We start from the raw sequence: 22,328 nt of genomic DNA on the forward strand, positions 1-22,328 counted from the left end.
AAACTTCCTGTTTTAAACGTTTGTGTTTATAATAATAAACCTGCAATTTCCCTCCATCCATCCACAATTTAATTATCTTTGTATAAATGTCACTTATTAGAGGGAGTCTGTCCTCAATGGAGGGGGACTGCAGTGGTGCAGGTCATGAAAGGCAGCAGATTTCCAGCAGTGCAAAGATGGAAGATTGCAGGGGCCTGGGCCCTGAAGGACTGGGATTGCAGATCCTGGACTGGGGGATATGGGGTGGCCCAGGTCCTGAAGGATGGGTTGGGGTCAGATCCTGAAAGATTGAGGATTGCAGGGGCCCAGGTCGTGAAGGACTGGGATTGAAGGGGTGCAGGTCCTAAAGAATGGGGGATATGGAGTGGCTCAGGCCCTAATGGAGGGGTTGGGGTCAGATCCTGAAAGATTGAGGATTGTAGGGGCCCAGGTCATGAAGGACTGGGATTGAAGGGGTGCAGGTCCTGAAGAATGGGGGATATGGGGTGGCTAAGGCCCCAATGGACGGGTTGGCTCAGGCCCCAATGGACGGGTTGGGGTCAGATCCTGAAGGACGGGTTGGGATCAGGTGCTGTTATATTCCTGCTGAGGTAGACCTGCGAGGGATAAAGCTGCTCCCAGCATAATGTTCTTCAGGAGGAACCTGAGATGACATTTTAAAATTTAATGTGGATCTTCAGGAATCGTTCACCCGTCTCGTCTCTGAACAGAAATGTCCAGAGGAAAGCTAAATTTCTGATCTCTGACGGCTCTGGATAGTTTGATTAAAGAGGTCCTGTCTCCTTCCTCTTCCTGCACTGTGCTCTGCAGGCACTGTATGGATGAACGTCACAGCCTGCAGGTGTTGAGCGCCCTTATAGGCATTGTAGCCGGAAGCATCATTGTCGGCGTCTCCAATTCCTCTGGAGCAGCAACAGTGGGTGGAATCTTTCTGGGTGCGGCCGGGTTCGGTAAGTGTGACTTCTAGTGATGACTCAAGTTTCTATATATATATATATATATATATATATATATATATATATATATATATATATATATATATATATATATGGGAAATGTGTGCAGAGCAGAGCGGATGTACATAGCCGAGGAGGGCACATGGTGTACACAGCGGAGGAGGATGCAGGGTGCACGTAGCTGAGGAGGCCTCAAGTGCACACACTCTATATAACAATGGAGGCTGCTTGGTGTACATACACTATTTAATGATGCTGGAATCACTAAATGAACACCTAGGAGAGAAACAACATGAGCTATGAAAGCGAAACTCCAACTAGATTAGATGCTCCATTGGGTTTTTATTGCTGTCTGTGTTCCTGTTGGGTGAGAGTAGGGCAAGAAGTGATGGATATGTGTTCAGTGGGGACACCGCAGTAATACCTGATACTGCTTCTCACCTTTCCCAACCAATATGGGTATTGACGCCAGTGGTGGTGATCTTCGATGTCTCTGGACTGCACACCATGTTTGGTACACCCCCTATAGAGATTCCTCGGGGGTGGGACACAATATTGTTTGGCCTCTTACTCTTCCTAACGTGACGTTCATATCTTCCCAGGGCTCCTTGTTTCCATCATGCCCCTTCTTCAAGTGTGGCACTGCAGCCTTCCAGGTAAATCTGTCATATGTTCTACAGACAGGTCCATGTGTATGGGCGGCCTTTCATTGGCAGTGTCTCCATCTTATTCCAGGACGTTTCCAAGTCCAGCCCCTTCCCCCAGCCAGCAACCAGGAAATCATCACCGAACCCCAAAAAGGGGACAGTAAGTGGCCTGGCTTTCTTCTCTATGCTTGGAGTCATTGTGTGCCATGTAGCCCCAGATATTGCTGTGATCCGTCCACTGTGCTGCTATTTATAAATCCTAGTACTGTAGATGGTTGTCAGAAAATATAAATGTCTGTGATCCTTTCTTAGATGAGGTGACTGCACCTCAACATACACTATATTGTCAAAAGTATTGGGACGCTTGCCTTTAAAAACACGTGAGCTTTAATGGCAATACTTTTGGTAATATAGTGTATTGTATATTCCACCAGCAAAGGTGTGTAGTGGAGGGAGGGGGGGATTGCTCAGTTGCTGTTGGGGGGGGGGGGGGGGGGGTTGTAATGAGGGGATCGCTCTTTCCCATCCCAAACCTCCATCCTTCCATTCCAGACTTCCATCCTTCCCATTCCAGACATTCAGCCTTCCATTCCAGACTTCCATCCTTCCCATCCCATACTTCCATCCTTCCCATCCCAGACTTCCATCCTTCCCATCCCAGACTTCCATCCTTCCCATCCCAGACTTCCATCCTTCCCATCCCAGACTTCCATCCTTTCCATTTCAGACTTCCATCCTTCCCATTCCAGACCTTCAGCCTACCATTCCAGACTTCCACCCTTCCCATCCCAGACTTTCATCCTTCCCATCCCAGACTTTCATCCTTCCCATTCCAGACTTCCATGCTTCCCATTTCAGACTTCCAACCTTCCTAATTCAGAATTTCATCCTTTCCATTTTAAACTTCCATTCTTCCCATCCCAGACCTCTCTCCTTCCCAATCCAAGCCTTTCATCTTTCCCATGCCAGACTTTTATCTTTCCCATGTCAGACTTCTATCCTTCCCATGTCAGACTTCTATCCTTCCCATTCCAGACTTCCATCCTTCCCATTCCAGACTTCCATCCTTCCCATTTCAGACTTACATTCTTCCCATCCCAGACCTTACTCCTTCCCATCACAGCCTTTCATCTTTCCCATGCCAGACTTCTATCCTTCCCACGCCAGACCTCCACCCTTCCCATCCCAGACCTCCATCTTTCCCATCCCAGACTCGCATCCTTCCCATGCCAGACTTCCATCCTTCCCATGCCAGACTTCCATCCTTCCCATGCCAGACTTCCATCCTTCCCATGCCAGACTTCCATCCTTCCCATTTCAGACTTCCATCCTTCCCATTCCAGACTTCCATCCTTCCCATCCCAGACTTCCATCCTTCCCATTTCAGACTTCCACCCTTCCCATCCCAGACTTTCATCCTTCCCATCCCAGACTTTCATCCTTCCCATCCCAGACTTCCATCCTTCCCATGCCAGATTTCCATCCTTCCCATCCCAGACTTCCATCCTTCCCATTTCAGACTTCCATCCTTCCCATTCCAGACTTCCATCCTTCCCATCCCAGACTTCCATCCTTCCCATTTCAGACTTCCATCCTTCCCATTTCAGACTTCCATCCTTCCCATTTCAGACTTTCATCCTTCCCATCCCAGACTTTCATCCTTCCCATCCCAGACTTTCATCCTTCCCATCCCAGACTTTCATCCTTCCCATCCCAGACTTTCATCCTTCCCATCCCAGACTTTCATCCTTTCCAATTTTAAACTTCCATTTTTCCCATCCCAGACCTCTCTCCTTCCCAATCCAAGCTTTTCATCTTTCCCATGCCAGACTTCTATCCTTCCCATGTCAGACCTCTATCCTTCCCATGTCAGACCTCTATCCTTCCCATGTCAGACCTCTATCCTTCCCATGTCAGACCTCTATCCTTCCCATGTCAGACCTCTATCCTTCCCATGTCAGACCTCTATCCTTCCCATGTCAGACCTCTATCCTTCCCATGTCAGACCTCTATCCTTCCCATTCCAGACTTCCATCCTTCCCATTCCAGACTTCCATCCTTCCCATTTCAGACTTACATTCTTCCTATCCCAGACCTTACTCCTTCCCATCACAGCCTTTCATCTTTCCCATGCCAAACTTCTATCCTTCCCATGCCAGACCCCATCCTTCCCATCCCAGACCTCCATCCTTCCCATCCCAGACCTCCATCCTTCCCATCCCAGACCTCCATCCTTCCCATCCCAGACTCGCATCCTTCCCATGCCAGACTTCTATCCTTCCCATCCAAGACTTCCATCCTTCCCATGCCAGACTTCTATCCTTCCCATCCCAGACTTCTATCCTTCCCATCCCAGACTTCTATCCTTCCCATCCCAGACTTCTATCCTTCCCATGAAAGACTTCTATCCTTCCCATGCCAGACTTCTATCCTTCCCATGCCAGACTTCTATCCTTCCCATGCCATACTTCTATCCTTCCCATGCCAGACTTCCATCCTTCCCATCACAGACTTCCATCCTTCCCAACCCAGGTCTTTCTCCTTCCCATTCCAGACTTCCATCCTATCCCAGACCTCCATCTTTCCCATCCCAGGCCTCCATCTTTCCCATCCCAGGCCTCCATCTTTCCCATCCCAGGCCTCCATCCTTTCCATCCCAGACCTCCATCCTTTCCATCCCAGACCTCCATCCTTCCCATCCCAGACTTCCATCCTTCCCATCCCAGACTTCCACCTTTCCTATTCCAGACTTCCATCCTTCCCATTCCAGACTTCAGCAATCCTTCCTGGCAACCAATCAGGTGTTACCTTTCTTCTTCAACCTGTATGCAATACTGACATCTGGAATCTGATTGGCTTTTGTAAGCAGCACATCGATCACCTGCTCATGTCTACACATACAGTATGTGGAGGCGGCAGAGCTCTCACGTTGTTGGATGGTGTGTGGGCGAGGTGGTTGTGGGGGGGTGATAGGAAATGTCTGTCGGTATTTCCATGTTGTGACAGATCTCAGCAGCTCATAACACAGAAATATTTGCAGATTATTTATATCGTGCGATCTGTTATACATCTGCTCAGCAGAAGACTCGTCACGTCTGTCCTGGTTTTGTGGTCAGTTTGTAGCCGCTGTGTTATGTACTATCATAGTATGAACTGTATGGAATGAGGTCATTACTATTCTCTTCTAGATGTAGAGAATGAGAAGAAGGATTTGCCTCCAGGACAGGCGGACGGTCCTTCGTCCACACAGGACAGGTAAGAATGCTGACCTTATATCCTGTAGACCCTTAAGACCAATGCAAGTCATTCAACCGTGAAAATGCAGTAAACCATAACCAATAGGAATTAACTTTACTTTGGCCTATCTGTGCTTCCAGAATTCTGATTGTTTGCTGTTGGTTATTGCACTCTATCTAATTTTGTTAAATTAAATGAACACGGAAGGCCATTGCCATCTGCAGATGTCTGGTGTCAGTGATTCACTGACCTGTAAAAAGTATGTTGGGACTTAATTATCTGTATACGTCTTATACATGAATGACACAGAAGGGAAAGTAAGTACTGAGCTTGAGGTCTACTTCCATGGACTTCAGTATCTGTACCCATATGGCTGTTGATCTGTTTTTATGTATTAATTAACAATGTCTATCAATTTTAATGTATCTTCTATTTTCATCCAGCACCCCGATCTGATTTCCAAATCACGGCAGCAGCAATCCTGCCTGCCTAAGGGCACAAGAGTTACATAACTACCAGCAAAGAGTCCTTCACCAACCAGCCTAATGGCATAGGAGTCTCATAACTATGAGCCTGATGACACAAGAACCCATCACCAACTTAGAATGAGGTCACAAGAACCCATCACCACTCAGCCTGAGGTCACAAGAGTCCATTATCACCCAGCCTGAGGATACATTAGTCCATCACCACCCAGCCTAAGGTCACAAAAACCCATCACCACTCAGCCTGAGGTCACACAAGTCCATCACTACCCAGCCTGAGGTCACGAGAGTCCATCACTACCCAGCCTGAGGTCACGAGAGTCCATCACTACCCAGCCTGAGGTCACGAGAGTCCATCACTACCCAGCCTGAGGTCACAAGAGTCCATCGCTACCCAGCCTGAGGTCACAAGAGCCCATCACCACTCAGCCTGAGGTCACAAGAGCCCATCACCACTCAGCCTGAGGTCACAAGAGCCCATCACCACTCAGCCTGAGTTCACAAGAACCCATCACCACTCAGCCTGAGGTCACAAGAGTCCATCACTACCCAGCCTGAGGACACAAGAGTCTATCACAACCCAGCCTGAGGTCACAGGAATCTATCACCGCTCAGCCTGAGGTCACAAGAACTCATCACCAGCCTAGAATGAGGTCACAATAGTCCATTACCTCTCAGCCTGAAGTCACAAGAGTCCATCCCCACTCAGCCTGAAGGCATAAGAATCGATCACCAACAGTCTAAATTTATAGGAATCTCGACAACCAGCCTGAGGGTTGAAGAATCCAAGATGTAGTAGTAGTAGTAGTAGTAGTATCATCCACCTCCGGTCTGGATAGTCAAAGTGATCCAGCAGCTGCATAACCGCTGATTACTTTCACTGTGCGTGTGGCGTGGTGTACCCCAGCCCCAACCCACACCAACGGACCACCCCCACATAATTCCTGGGCTCTCCTTCTCCTACATTGAGCCCAGAACCACCAGCCAACTGCTTCATGATGGAGAGCATGAGCAAACCGAAGAACATATGTTCCTTGATCTCCTCTGCACTAAATGAAGCTGGAAGCAACAAGGACTTCGTAATTTCTGATTTCAAAGCCGTAACCCCCGTTGCCCCGCACACACCTGCAAATACAATCGCGTGCCAAGGGTGCGCACTTATGTATGTAAACCACAATTGCACCACACATGATGTGTCATCACAAACGTCAGAGTGAGGACAACAATTCTATCACCAGAGATTACAGGGAACTCTAAGCCGATGAACTGTAAAGGCTGTTAAACCGCCACCTATGGAGATTTTTGGGTACCATCATTTTTTTTTTTTGCGATATCAATTTTAAGACTTGACACGTTTGGTATCTATTTACTTGACACAACCCCATCTTTTATATTTTACCTAAACATTGTGTATTGTATTGTGTGTGTTTGTGTGCACTAAAATACATTTTATTAAATGTTATTCCTGAAAATATGCATTTGATAAACAGTTGTGCAAATATTGTATGATATAAAAAATTGCAACTATCATCTTATTATTCTAAATGGCCTCTGCTTTCAGAAAATGTGTGTGTGTGTGTGTGTGTGTGTGGGGGGATGGGAAAGGGGGGGGGGGTCCTGAGGATTTAAATAATTCTATGGCCAATCATACAGATTTTACATGTGTGCAAAAAATGAGAAAGAAAAAGCTGTGGCGCCAAAGTTGTTAAAGGTAAATGAAGGCGCAACAAATCTTCACTGATGTGTTTTCAGTATCCTGCACTTTGTAGGAAGTATATTGATGAAAGCAGGCCATATAAATAAATACAAGGATACCCCCCTTCCCCCAACCATATCTCCCACCAGCTGAATAGAAAAAATTAGAAAAACAAAAAGGTAAAAATACAACGGCTGGTGCTGGCCCTGGACTTCATTGCTGGACATCGACACGGGACATCGCCGCTGAGCTTCATTGCTTGACATCGCCGTGGGACATCACCAATGGGCTTTATTGCTGGACATAACCAAGGGACATCACCGCTGGCCTTCACCTCTGGGCTTCATTGCTGGACATCACCGCGGGACTTCATTGCTGGACATCACCGCGGGACTTCATTGCTGGACATCACCGCGGGACTTCATTACTGGACATCACCGCAGGACTTCATTGCTGGACATCACCACTGGTCTTTATTGCTGGACATAACCAAGGGACATCATCGCTGGCCTTCACCTCTGGGCTTCATTGCTGGATATCACCGCGGGCCTTCATTACTGGACATCACTGCAGGACTTCATTGCTGGACATAACTATGGGACATCACCGATGGGCTTTATTGCTGGATATAACCAAGGGACATCACCGCTGGCCTTCACCTCTGGGCTTCATTGCTGAACATCACCGTGGGACTTCATTGCTGGACATTACTACGGGACATCACCGATGGGCTTTATTGCTGGACATAACCGAGGGACATCACCGCTGGACATCACCGCTGGCCTTCATCTCTGGGCTTCATTGCCAGACATCACCGTGGGACATCACTGCATGACTTTATTGCTGGACATCACCTCTGGGCTTTACTGCTGGACTTCATTGCTGAACATCACCGCTGGGCTTCATTGCTGGACATCACCACTGGGCTTCACCACTGGCCATCACAGCTGGGCTTCACCACTGGCCATCACAGCTGGGCTTCATTGCTGGACATCTCCTCTGGCCTTCACTACTGGGCTTTGCCACTGGACTTCATTGCTGAACATCACTGCTGGGCTTCACCACTGGCCATCAACGCTGGGCTTCATTGCTGGGCTTTGTATGCTGGACATCACCTCTGGGCTTCGCCGCTGGACTTCATTGCTGAACATTACCTCTGGGCTTCCCCGCTGGGCATCACCACTGGACATGAGTGCTGGGCTTCACAACCTAGAAAATGAGACTGCAGACTTCTGGGAGACCCCGGAGCTAGTGAACAAAAGGAACTTTTTTTGTTCTAAACCTTCAGTTGACTCCTGTGAGGGGTGGAAGAAGCAATAATGTTTTTGATTGGTTTGTATGCAGGACTCTGAAGGTCAAGGCAGACTGCGATTGGATGAGGGGCACCTTTCTAAGAAAACAGTAACCAGATCCAAGTATTGGCTGAAACGCGTAGGTAAAAGATGTTTCTATGTTGGTGACACAGCCAAGAGGCTCTGGTCATGGATTAATTAAATCTGAACAACTCTAAGTAGGCACTGTTCATGAAGGGGTTAATGGTACCCAGCTGTGGGGCACCAATGGTAATGAATCTGTTAAATCCATCTGGGGGTGGGGCTGGTCAAAGCTATGAGGTCATGAAAATGTTAAGTCTGGGCAGCTGTTGGTAGGCTTATAAATGGGCTCAATCTCTCAAGTCATAGGATAGACTTGGTCATGGAGGGGTTAATTCTGTCATCCATTGGGAAGGCACAGGTCATGAATGGGTTAATGCTTTCCAGCTGTGCGAAAGCACTGGTCATACAAGGGTTAATGATATCCAGCCATAGGGAGCCAATAGTGATGAAAGGGTAAACTTTTTACCACCATAGGGGAGCACCAGTCATGAGTGGGTTAATTGTATTTAACCATGGGAAGACACTGGTCCTCAACATGTTCATTTTATCCAATTGTGGGGAGGTTCTAGCCATGAATGGGTTAATTAGGCTCCAGCTAAGGGTGGACAACGGGAATGGGCTAGTTCTGTCCAGGTATAGGGGGTATGGGTCACGAAGGGGTTAAATCTGCCTTACCCTGGGGAGCCACCGGTCATTAAGGGGTTTATTCTATCCAGTGGGATAAAACTAACTCCTTCATGACCACACAGACTTAACCCTTTTATGACCGGTGCTTCCACAGTAACTGCATAGAAGTAACCCATTCATGACTGGTGCTTCTCCCAAGGCTGGATAGAATTAACCCATTCATGACTGGTGCTTCCCCAATGGCTGGATAGAATTAACCCATTCATGACTGGTGCTTCCCCAATGGCTGGATAGAATTAACCCATTCATGACCAGTGCTGTCCCAATGGCTGGATAGAATTAACCCATTCATGACCAGTGCTTTCTTAGACTGCTCCTGTACCTGGAATTCCAAGTAATGCTGAGCTGAGGACTCGGGCGCCCCCTGCTGTCTACCGACTGCATAACTTCAGCACCACATGGGCGGACAGCGCCGAGCTGAGCAGAGACATCAGGAGAGAGCAGAGGGAGTGCAGAAGCTCCTCACCTTCTGAGAGCTCTTCACCCTCTGAGAGCTCCTCACCTTCTGGGGGCTCCTCACCTTCTGAGAGCTCCTCATCTTCTGGGGACTCTTCACCTTCTGAGAGCTCCTCATCTTCTGAGAGCTCCTCATCTTCTGGGGTTTCCTCACCCTCTAAGAGCTCCTCACCTTGAAGGCAGATCCTCATACATCATGCAGGAGGCTGAACCCCAACATTCTCCTACTGTAGACTGAAGCTCTGCATATACCCCTGATGAATGTTGATCCCTGGTACCCCACTACTGGAGGCTGATCCCTTATATCCTACTACAGGAGACTGATCCCTTCCATCCTACTACAGGAGGCTGATCCCTTCCATCCTACTACAGGAGGCTGATCCCTTCCATCCTACTACAGGAGGCTGATCCCTTCCATCCTACTACAGGAGGCTGATCCCTTCCATCCTACTACAGGAGGCTGATCCCTTATATCCTACTACTGGAGGCTGATCCCTTATATCCTACTACAGGAGGCTGATTACTGATACCCCACTACTGGCGGCTGATCCCTGATACCCCACTACAGGAGGCTGATCCCATATATATTACCACAGGAGGCTGATCACTGATATCCCACTATTGAAGGCTGATACCCTGCTACTGGAGGCTGGTCCCTGACTACAGGAGGCTGATCCCTGATATCCCACTATTTAAGGCTGATACCCTGCTACTGGAGGCTGGTCCCTGACTACAGGAGGCTGATCCCTGATATCCCACTATTTAAGGCTGATACCCTGCTACTGGAGGCTGGTCCCTGACTACAGGAGGCTGATCCCTGATACCCCACTACAGGAGGACGATTCCTTATATTCTACTAGAGGAGGCTTATCCCTGATATTTCCCTACTGGAGGCTGATCCCTGATACCCCACTACAGGAGGCTGATCCCGGATATCCCACTACAGGAGGCTGATCCCTGATACCCCACTACAGGAGGACAATCCCTTAAATTCTACCAGAGGAGGCTTATCCCTGATATTTCCCTACTGGAGACTGATCCCTGACATCCTACTACTGGAGACATACTCTTTGCTGGACATTGATCACAATATACCCCTGCAGGTGGCTGGTCCCTCATATATCCCTGTTGGAGGCTGATCCCCTAGAAGCAGGAGGAAATAAACACTGTAGTTTTCATTGTGTGGCCCCTGGATTCAGGGATGGGGCCCTGGGGTCCCCAGGATCTGTCTGCTGCCTGGATCCTTCTGTCTGCTGCTCAGTAAGTCTTTGTGTTTGATGATGGTGCTGAACCCCTCTTGTCACCCCCAGTCACAACAATATGTCCTTATGGTCTGTATATAAGAGGGGAGCCCCTGGGGGAGGGGTAATATTGGGGTGACAGAAGATGACTCAGGATAATATTGGGGTGTCAGAGGATGAGCCTGGGTATTACTGGAATTATAGAGGATGAGTCTTGGTAATATTGAGGTGACAGGAGATGACTCAGAGTAATATTGGGGTGATTGAGGATGATTTCAGGTAATATTGGGGAGATAGAGAATCAATCAGGGTAATATTGGGGTGATGGAGGATGAATCAGGGTAATATTGGGGTGATAGAGGATGAATCAGGGTGATATTGGGGTGATAGAGGATGAATCAGGGTACTATTGGGGTGATACAGTATGAATGTGGGTAATATTGGGGTGATAGAGGATAATTGTGGGTAATATTGGGGTGATAGAGGATGAATGTGGGTAATATTGGGGTGATAGAAGGTGAATGTGGGTAGAATTGGGGTGATAAAGGATGAGTTTGGGTAATATTGGGGTGACAGGGTGAGTCTGGGTAATATTGGGGTGACAGGATAAGTCTGGGTAATATTGGGGTGACAGTATGATTCAGGGTAATATTCGGGGGATAGAGGATGAATGTGGGTAATATTAGGGTGAAAGAATGAATCAGGGTAATATTGGGGTGATGGGGGATGAATCTGGGTAATATTGGGGGGTAGAGGATGAGTCTGGGTAATATTGGGGTGATAGGGGATGAATGTGGGTAATATTGGGGTGACAGAGGATGAATCTGGGTAATATTGGGGTGATAGGGGATGAATCTGGGTAATATTGGGGTGAAAGAGGATGAATCAGGGTAATATTGGGGTGATAAAGGATGAATCAGGGTAATATTGGGGTGATAGAGGATGAATCTGGGTAATATTGGGGTGACACCAGTGGGGCGGATGACGAGGAACATTCATCTCACTCATACAGGTTGTGTTCCGTCGGTTAACTCTTTCTTGTTCCTATGACAGCATGTATATTTCTTGTTAAAGGTTGCCATGGTAACAGCTGCCCATCCCCCCCCCCCTTTCCCCCGCATTGTCCCTTTATTGGGTGATGTGGAGATTTAGGTGGGTGGGGAAAATGGGGAATATACAGAATAGTTCCTATCGGGGGAATCTGGACGGGGGAGGGACAAATCCAGGAGACATATTCCCCCAATATGAACTGTCTACCTGTCCCTGGGGTGGTCCCAGAGAAGGGACGAGTATTTCTAGTAATACCAGAAAACCCAACATGGTGACACCAACCCACCAAACCTCCACAGAGACAGACAATATCTCCTCCAAAAACATGGACCATCATGCTAAAGACGGGGACCAATACCCTCATCCTAAAAACAGGGACCCTCATCCTCAAGACGGGGATCATCTCCTTCATCCTAAAGATGGGGACCATCACCCTCATCCTAAAGACGGGGCCATTTCCTTCATCCTAAAGATGGGGATCATCTCCCTCATCCTAAAGACAGGGATCATCTCCCTCATCCCAAATACAGGGACCATCACCCTCATCCTAAAGACAGGGACCGTTACCCTTATTCTAAAAACGAGGACCATCACCCTCATCCGAAAATACAGGGACCATAGCCCTAATCCGAAATACAGGGACCATCATCCTCATCCTAAAGACAGGGACCATCCCTCTCATCCTAAAGACAGGGACCATCACCCTCATCCTAAAGACAGGGACCATCACCCTCATCCTAAAGACAGGGACCATCACCCTCATCCTAAAGACAGGGACCATCACCCTCATCCTAAAGACAGGGACCATCACCCTCATCCTAAAGACAGGGACCATCACGCTCATCCTAAAGACAGGGGCCATCACCCTCATCCTAAAGACAGGGACCATCACCCTCATGCTCAAGATGGGGGCCATTATCTTCATCCTAAAGACGGGGATCATCTCCCTCATCCTCAAACAGGGATCATCTCCCTCATCCTAAAGACGGGGACCATCACCCTCATCCTAAAGACGGGGACCATCACCCTCATCCTAAAGACGGGGACCATCACCCTCATCCTAAATACGGGGACCATCACCCTTATCCTCAAGATGGGGACCATTATCTTTATCCTAAAGATGGGGACCATTACCCTCATACTAAAGATAGGGACCATCACCGTCATCCTAAATACAGGGACCATCACCCTCATCCTCATGTGTGTTTGTGTGTCCTCAAAGAGCAGTGCCGGCTGGACCGGACACATGCGCATTAGGATCTGCACGTTGTGAGTGGTAGATGGGGCCCCAGATCATCTCTGCCTACCAGTAGATGTCGCCCCAGATCATCTCCCCCTTCCAGTAGGTGGGGCCCCAGATCATCTCTGCCTACCAGTAGATGGGGCCCCAGATCATCTCTGTTTAATAGTAGATGGGGCCCCAGATCATCTCTGTCTTCCAGTAGATGGGACCCCAGATCATCTCTGCTTTCCAGTAGATGGGACCCCAGATAATCTCAGACCCATAATCTTTCCCGTGACATTTCATGTCTGCCATCGTGTTGGGTGACATTGTCTTTACACTCAGCATAGAGAAGCCTCCTGTATTTCTCTGCTTAGCATTCAGAAGACATCACCATGAAGAAAAAGATGGTGATGGATCTTCTCAGGAGTTGGTTCCTTGTGGCTTGCAGGCCTTGTGAGGCCGAGCCACAGAGCTGTAGATAGGGCAGAAGTCAGAGGGTTAAGCCTGGAGCCCGGTGACGGTGCCACTTCCTTGGTGTTGGATTCATTCCCTGCTGTGACTCATTGTTTGTTTTTAGATGTTTCATCAATCTGATCCGTTTCACTTGGATGAACTGATTAGCCATCTGCGATCACACATTTCTCTGCTCGCTGTGACAGGCGATGAGCTTTCTGAACAGACCAAGCACTGACAGCCATTCTGTGTTACTATGATGTCTCTGTGATGAAATAGGAAATAGGAGTCCCAGTGACAAGCATTGACTAACCCTACCCGGGTGTTGGTGGTGGTGAAGTTCCTCTAAGACTGGGGGGAAGTGGAGACCCTCACTTGGGTTATGGGAGTGGCTGTGGCTTGTAAAGACCCTTGCCCTGGGGAAGACGATTGCCATTCACTTGGCATTGGTGTGGCGGTGAAGACTTTCACCAAGGGTTGGCAGTGGTGGAGATTCTTTCTGGGGGTAGGCAATGGTAGGGACCCGTACTAGGAATTCAGGGCAGTGGAGATTATTTTTAAAGGGCTTGGTGGTGGAAGAGGGGAACATTCCCAGTGGAGGGAACCCTTGCTGGGGAGGGGGGAGGTTAATTGGCAGTTGTAGAAACCATTGCTGAGGATGGAATAGGTGAAGTACCTTAACAGAAATTGAGATTCTCATAAGTGTTTGGTGGTGGTTGAGACCCTTGGTGGTGGTGGAGTCCTTACCAGGAGTTAGCAGTGGTAGATCTCCTTGCCAGAGGGTGGTTCGGCAATAGTGGGAGATTGTCTGTGGTGGAGATTCTCACTGAGGGTGGGTGATGCGTGGGGAAAAGCTTGCAGTGGTGGAGACCCTTGCTGGGGGAGATTGGTAGCAAAGACCCTCAGTGGCAGTTGGTGGTAGTGGACACCCTCATTGGAAGTTGGTAGTAGTGGAGACCCTCACTGGCAGTTGGTGTTAGTGGAGACCCTCATTGGCAGTTGGTGGTAGCGGAGACCCTCATTGGCAGTTGGTGGTAAAGGAGACCCTCACTGATGGTTGGTGGTAGTGGAGACCCTCACTGGGGGAGACTGGTAGCAGAAGCCCTCACTGACAGTTGGTAATAGTGGAGATCCTCACTGGCAGTTGGTGGTAACGGAGACCCTCACTGGCAGTTGGTGGTAGCGGAGACCCTCATTGGCAGTTGGTGGTAGTGGAGACCCTCACTGGGGGGAGACTGGTAGCAGAGGCCCTCATTGACGGTGGTAGTGGAGACCCTCATTGTCAGTTAGTGGTAGTGGAGACCCTCACTGGCAGTTGGTGGTAGCAGAGACCCTCGTGGTAGTTGGTGGTAGTGGAGGCCGTCATTGGGAGATGGTGGTAGCAGAGACCCTCATTGGCAGTTGGTGGTAGCAGAGGCCCTCACTGACAGTTGGTGATAGTGGGGATCCTCACTGGCAGTTGGTGGTAGCGGAGACCCTCACCGGGGGGAGACTGGTAGCAGAGGCCCTCACTGACAGTTGGTGGTAGTGGAGACCCTCATTGGCAGTCAGTGGTAGTGGCGACCCTCACTGGCAGTTGGTGGTAGCAGAGACCCTGGTGGTAGCGGAGACCCTCATTGGCAGCTGGTGGTAGTGGAGACCCTCATTGGCAGATGGTGGTAGCAGAGACCCTTGTGGTAGTTGGTGGTAGCGGAGACCCTCATTGCCAGTTGGTGGTAGTGGAGACCGTCATTGGCAGATGGTGGTCGCAGAGACCCTCATTGGCATTTGTTGGTAGCGGAGACCCTCATTGGCAGTTGGTGGTAGTGGAGACCCTCACCAAGCATTAGGGACAGTGGATATCTTTGCAGGGGGTTGTTGATGGTGGAGTTATCTCTTGGTGGTCTAGAGAACTCCATAGTTCCTTCTGTAATGAGTTTCATGTTCCTGATGGATAGGATTTCAGGTGACATGTAGTATCTCTGATGCTCTGATTGCTGACGTGACTCATCTGAGAAATAAATAATAATTTGCTATTTTTTTCCTACAGGCCGATGCGAGGAATGGTATGAGGAAGGACATACAGACCAGAAAAAATGATGTTCACCAACAAAAGCAAATCTTCACTGGGCCAAAAACCTGCTCAGAAGAAAACCCGCCCCCACGGACTGCCCTCCCCCGCGCTGTGCTGCGCCTGCGGACTTTGCATCATGCTGGCGGGAATAAACATTACTCTAGTTGGCGCTTTTGCCTTTGGGACGTTTCTGCCCGTTAATAACCCTCCCATCATCATTGGACCCATTCTCTTAGTTGTGGCCTTTGCTTTCTTTGGTGCTTGCTGCATCTGTAGCCGGAGACCGCCTGCACACGGGGCCAGGAAGTCCAAGCCGGGGTCTAATATTGGGTTCATTAAGCCAGGAAATACAGCCTTTGAAATAGAGACCAGCGAGCACACCGTGCAGGATACGACGGCAGTGCAGCTCAGCCCAACCAACTCTCCGGAGTCATCCCGAAAGTCCTCCCCCGTGCATGAGACTGCAAAGACTTGTAAACTTTTCACCATGGAGGGTAATGGGCCAGCTGCCAAATTTACTGCCGGAGGGGAGTCCGTGCAGCTGAACCTACCTAGAGATCCGGTCACCTAGAGGCTGCTGACCGGAGCAGAAGAAGATCTTTACAGCTGCCTGCACTGCAGCCAGGGTTCCACTCCCAGTATGGCTGCAGGAAGAGTGGAGGAAGCTGAAGAGTTATGAGGCCCGGCCATGGAGGATTCAGAACCCGGAGGAATAATACAGCCAGGTGGTCGTCTTCACGTCAGATGTGTGTCCAGTGTGTAGAATCATCATTCTTTGTCACCGGCTAAGCCAATCATTCATGTTCTGTGATTGCTGCCCAGGAAGGAACATGGACTGAATCCCAAACCTGAGGATAGACCAGACCTCCAAGTGATCTCTGCCAGCTCCAGGGGATTGGGACTGTGGGGTATTTCCAGGCAGTTTCCTACTGGAGAGTCGGACTTGGGTTGATGGATATAAACGTTTCTTGTCTTTGTGCTTGTTGCATGATGTGACTTCTTCTAGGGTTAGGCTGAGCTCCTCAGAACCTCTTGTAGCATTGTCTTAGTAGAGATGTATCAATGTCAGATGCTTCTTTCCAGAATAGAATGTTTTTACTTTTCTTGTTTCCGAACATTTATTCACATTAGCGGGAGTGGGGGGCTGGGAGAGGAACATTCTTTACGGATATTCCTGTACAAGTATACAAATGCACGTCAAACCACAAATAGTACAGAACCCTTCCAATTGTAACACAACCAATGTGTTCTGGGGCAAAAATAACTCCCAGTATTCGGAAGAATGGAGAAAAGACTTGAATGGCTTCAAATGGTTCCATGTTTGAGCTTGGATTGGAGTTCTAATGCATAGCTCCATAGTTACATGGTTACATAGTTACATAGTTACATGGTTACATAGTTACATGGTTACATGGTTACATGGTTACATAGTTACATGGTTATATAGTTAATCTGGTTGAAAAAAGACACACATCCATCCAGCTCAATGAATAAAAGAGGAAAAAAATCATACAATTGTATATACGCAATCCTATACCCATAGTTGATTCAGATGAAGGCAAACCTCCCAGCAAAGCATTATCCAATTTCCTCCAGCAGGGGAATAAAAATCTTTTCTGATCCCCCCCAAAAGGCAATCGGATATTCTTTGGATCAACTACCTATAAATATTAGTATCCAGTTATAATATGTGTATCTAGGAAAGAATCCAGGCCTTTTTAAAGCAATCTACTGAGCAGGCCAGAACCACCTCTGGAGGGAGTCTATTCCACATTTTCACAGCTCTCACTGTGAAGAAGCCTTTCCGTATTTGGAGATGAAATCTTTTCCTCCAGATGTAAAGTTTCCCCCTCTTGTCCTCTGTGATGACCTTAAAGTGAATAACTGAACAAGTTCACTGTATGGACCACTTATGTATTTATACATGGAGATCATATCCCCCCTTATGTATTTATACATGGAGATCATATCCCCCCCTTATGTATTTATACATGGTGATCATATCCCCCCTTATGTATTTATACATGGAGATCATAACCCCCTTATGTATTTATACATGGAGATCATATCCCCACTTATGTATTTATACATGGAGATCATATCCCCACTTATGTATTTATACATGGAGATCATATTCCCACTTATGTATTTATACATGGAGATCATATCCCCCCTTATGTATTTATACATGGAGATCATATCCCCCCTTATGTATTTATACATGGAGATCATAACCCCCTTATGTATTTATACATGGAGATCATATCCCCCCTTATGTATTTATACATGGAGATCATATCCCCCCTTATGTATTTATACATGGAGATCATATCCCCCCTTATGTATTTATACATGGAGATCATATCCCCCCTTATGTATTTATACATGGTGATCATATCCCCCCTTATGTATTTATACATGGTGATCATATCCCCCTTATGTATTTATACATGGAGATCATATCCCCCTTATGTATTTATACATGGTGATCATATCCCCCCTTATGTATTTATACATGGTGATCATATCCCCCTTATGTATTTATACATGGAGATCATATCCCCACTTATGTATTTATACATGGAGATCACATCCCCCTTATGCATTTATACATGGAGATCATATCCCCTCTTATGTATTTATACATGGAGATCATATCCCCCCTTATGTATTTATACATGGAGATCATAACCCCCTTATGTATTTATACATGGAGATCATATCCCCCCTTATGTATTTATACATGGAGATCATATCCCCACTTATGTATTTATACATGGAGATCATATCCCCCCTTATGTATTTATACATGGAGATCATAACCCCCTTATGTATTTATACATGGAGATCATATCCCCCCTTATGTATTTATACATGGAGATCATATCCCCCCTTATGTATTTATACATGGAGATCATATCCCCCCTTATGTATTTATACATGGAGATCATATCCCCCCTTATGTATTTATACATGGTGATCATATCCCCCCTTATGTATTTATACATGGTGATCATATCCCCCTTATGTATTTATACATGGAGATCATATCCCCCCCTTATGTACCGTATTTATCGGCGTATAACACACGCCGGCGTATAACACGCACCCCAAGTTTAGGAGAGAATTTTAAGGAAAAAAACTTTTAGGAGGGAAGTTTAAGGAAAAGAAACTTACATTAAAATGCCCATCAATGCAGCCTTATCAGTGTCCATCTGCAGCCTTTTCAGTGTCAGTGCAGCCTTGCCTCAGTGCAGCCTTGTCCCCAGTGCAGCCTTGTCAATGCAGCCTTGTCCCCAGTGCAGCCTTGCCTCAGTGCGGCCTTGTCCCCAGTGCAGCCTTGTCCCCAGTGTCCATGCCTCCTGCCGCCGCCGCCATACACATGGTAGTAGTTTTAAATATGGCGCCGCGGAGTTCGGAGGGACTCGGCGCCGGCAGGAGTGAACGAACGCCGCCGAGATACACATAGCCGAGGGTTCTCGGCTCTTTCTGGCGCTGCTCACAGTCCCGCCCAGTCCCGCCCTATGATGGACATAACACAGGTCCAATGGCGGGACTGGGCGTGACTGTGAGCGGCGCCGGAAAGAGCCGAATACACCCGACTATGTGTATCTCGGCTCTGTGATTTCGGCGGCGCTCGTTCAGCACCGCCGAGTCCCTCCGAACTCCGCGGCGCCATATTTGAAACTACTCGCTATGTGAATGTCGGCCGATATTCACATAGCGATAGCGGGGATCGGCGTATAACACGCACCCACGACTTTCCCCTGATTTTAAGGGGAAAAAAGTGCGTGTTATACGCCAATAAATACGGTATTTATACATGGTGATCATATCCCCCATTATGTATTTATACATGGAGATCATATCCCCCCTTATGTATTTATACATGGAGATCATATCCCCCTTATGTATTTATACATGGAGATCATATCCCCCCTTATGTATTTATACATGGAGATCATATCCCCCTTATATATTTATACATGGAGATCATATCCCCCCTTATGTATTTATACATGGAGATCATATCCCCCATTATGTACAGTGGGGGAAAAACATTATTTGATTCCCTGCAGATTATGTAAGTTTGCCCACTTACAAAGAAATGAAGGGTCTATAATATTTATCATAGGTGTATTTTATATGATAGAGACAGAATATCAACCAAAGATCCAGAAACAACACATAAAACAAATGCCATAAATTAAGTTGCAGTTCAGTGAGTAAAATAAGTATTTGATCCCCAAGCAAAACATGACTTAGTTGGTGGAGAAACCCTTGTTGTCAATCACAGAGGTCAGACGTTTCTTGTAGTTGGTGACCAGGTTTGCACACATCTCAGGAGGGATTTTGGTCCACTCTTCTTTACAGATCTTCTCTAAATCCTTAAGGTTTCTTGACTGTCTCTTGGCAACTCGAAGTTTCAGCTCCCTCCATATATTTTCTATAGGATTAAGGTCTGGAGACTGGCTAGGCCACTCCATGACCCTTATCTGCTTTTTCTTGAGCCACTCCTTTGTTTCCTTGGCGGTATGTTTTGTCATGCTGGAAGACCCATCCATGACCCATCTTCAGTATTCTGGCTGAGGGAAGAAGGTTCTCATCCAAGATCTTACAATACATGGCCCCGTCCATTGGCCCCTCAATGCGGCAAAGTCAGCCTGTACCTTTATCCGAGAAACAGCCCCAAAGCAGGTAATGAAGTGGCCTAGCCAGTCTCCAGACCTTAATCCTATAGAAAATGTAGGGAGGGAGATGAAGCTTCGAGTTGCCAAGCGACAGCCAATAAACCTTCAGGATTTAGAGAAGATCTGTAAAGAAGAGTGGACCAAAATCCCTCCTGAGATGTGTGCAAACCTGATCACCAACTACAAGAAACATCTGACCTCTGTGATCGCCAACAAGGGTTTCTCCACCAACTACTAAGTCATGTTTTGCTTGGGGATCAAATACTTATTTTACTCACTGAACTGCAACTTAATTTATAGCATTTGTATTGCGTTTTTTTTGGATTTTTGGTTGATATTCTGTTTCTATCATATAATATACACCTATGATAAAAATTATAGACCCTTCATTTCTTTGTAAGTGGGCAAAACTTACACAATCTGCAGGGGATCAAATTGTTATTTTACCTACTGTATTTATACATGGAGATCATATCCCCCCCTTATGTATTTATACATGGAGATCATATCCCCCCCCCCTTATGTATTTATACATGGAGATCATATCCCCCCTTATGTATTTATACATGGAGATCATATCCCCCCCTTATGTATTTATACATGGAGATCATATCCCCCCTTATGTATTTATACATGGAGATCATATCCCCCCTTATGTATTTATACATGGAGATCATATCCCCCTTATGTATTTATACATGGAGATCATATCCCCCTTATGTATTTATACATGGAGATCATATCCCCCCTTATGTATTTATACATGGAGATCATATCCCCCCCTTATGTATTTATACATGGAGATCATATCCCCCTTATGTATTTATACATGGAGATCATATCTCCCCCTTATGTATTTATACATGGAGATCATATCCCCCCTTATGTATTTATGCATGGAGATCATATCCCCCCTTATGTATTTATGCATGGAGATCATATCCCCCCTTATGTATTTATGCATGGTGATCATATCCCCCCTTATGTATTTATGCATGGAGATCATATCCCCCCCTTATGTATTTATACATGGAGATCATATCCCCCCCTTATGTATTTATACATGGAGATCATATCCCCCTTATGTATTTATACATGGAGATCATATCCCCCCTTATGTATTTATACATGGTGATCATATCCCCCCCTTATGTATTTATACATGGTGATCATATCCCCCCCTTATGTATTTATACATGGTGATAATATCCCTCTTAATCTCCTCTTCTCAGGAGAGAATACATTCAGTTCCTCTAATCTTTCCTCATAGCTGAACTCCTCCATGCCTCTTATCAGTTTGGTTGCTCTTCTCTGCACTTTCTCCAGTTCCCTGATTTCCTTTTTGAGAACTGGAGCCCAAAACTGAACTGCGTATTCCTGCTATTGTTAAGCTTATGATCTACCAGAACCCCCAGATCCTTCTCCACTATGGATTCCCCCAGTTGTACTCCCCCTAGTATGTATAATGCATATTCTTAGCCCCCAAGCGCAGAACTTTACATTTATCATCATTAAACCTCATTTGCCACTTAGTTGTCCAAATAAACAGGGCATTGAGGTTGGAGACATCCTGGAAGAACGTTATTCCACTCTATAGCTTGGTGTCATCTGCAAAGACTGCATTCAGTTGGATGTCTCTAGTCTAAATTTTTCTCAGATGTATCTAATCTAAAGAATATATAAGTTCTAACAACACCATCATCAGCAGTTACATTGTCGTAAAGTTCTAAGTCCAGCAGGAGGTCTTCATCATTCCAGACATGGAGCCATCTCATTGTAGAGTCAGTTTAAGCCCTTCTTCCAGTCTTCTGATGAAGGGAGTTTTGTTGCCCCCGAAACGCGTTGGCTGTTTCTACTTGGCAGTATTATGAACAGTTGAAGGTGTTTTGGACTGTCTTTGGTTTGGCGCACATTTGGATACTTTGACTTTCTTCCCATTAATGGAGGCTGCATGTCTGAGAGCGGCCTCACCGGAGTCTGTGAGCGCATCTGAAGACTTTCTTATCATTTTGGAAAATCCCAGCGCCTCATAACTGTGTTTTCCTGGAACCTGTTATCAGGACACCGCTAATAAT

General features: G+C 46.9%; 2 protein-coding genes across 2 annotated transcripts; both read left to right on the forward strand.

Annotated features, from left to right (window-relative positions):
- Positions 1-6,757, forward strand: KNCN (kinocilin). Its single transcript, XM_073591497.1, has 5 exons — positions 1-950; positions 1,559-1,612; positions 1,692-1,763; positions 4,792-4,858; positions 5,284-6,757. Exons 1-5 carry the CDS (start codon positions 818-820, stop codon positions 5,294-5,296), a joined length of 339 nt encoding a protein of 112 aa, XP_073447598.1. The 5' UTR covers positions 1-817; the 3' UTR covers positions 5,297-6,757.
- An 8,827-nt stretch (positions 6,758-15,584) lies between these two features.
- On the forward strand, positions 15,585-16,133 carry TMEM275 (transmembrane protein 275). The gene has a single exon (XM_073592088.1). It carries the CDS (start codon positions 15,585-15,587, stop codon positions 16,131-16,133), a length of 549 nt encoding a protein of 182 aa, XP_073448189.1.
- The last annotated feature ends 6,195 nt before the right edge of the window (positions 16,134-22,328 follow it).

This window comes from Aquarana catesbeiana, linkage group LG07, assembly GCF_042186555.1.
Source record: "Aquarana catesbeiana isolate 2022-GZ linkage group LG07, ASM4218655v1, whole genome shotgun sequence".
NCBI lineage: Eukaryota > Metazoa > Chordata > Amphibia > Anura > Ranidae > Aquarana > Aquarana catesbeiana.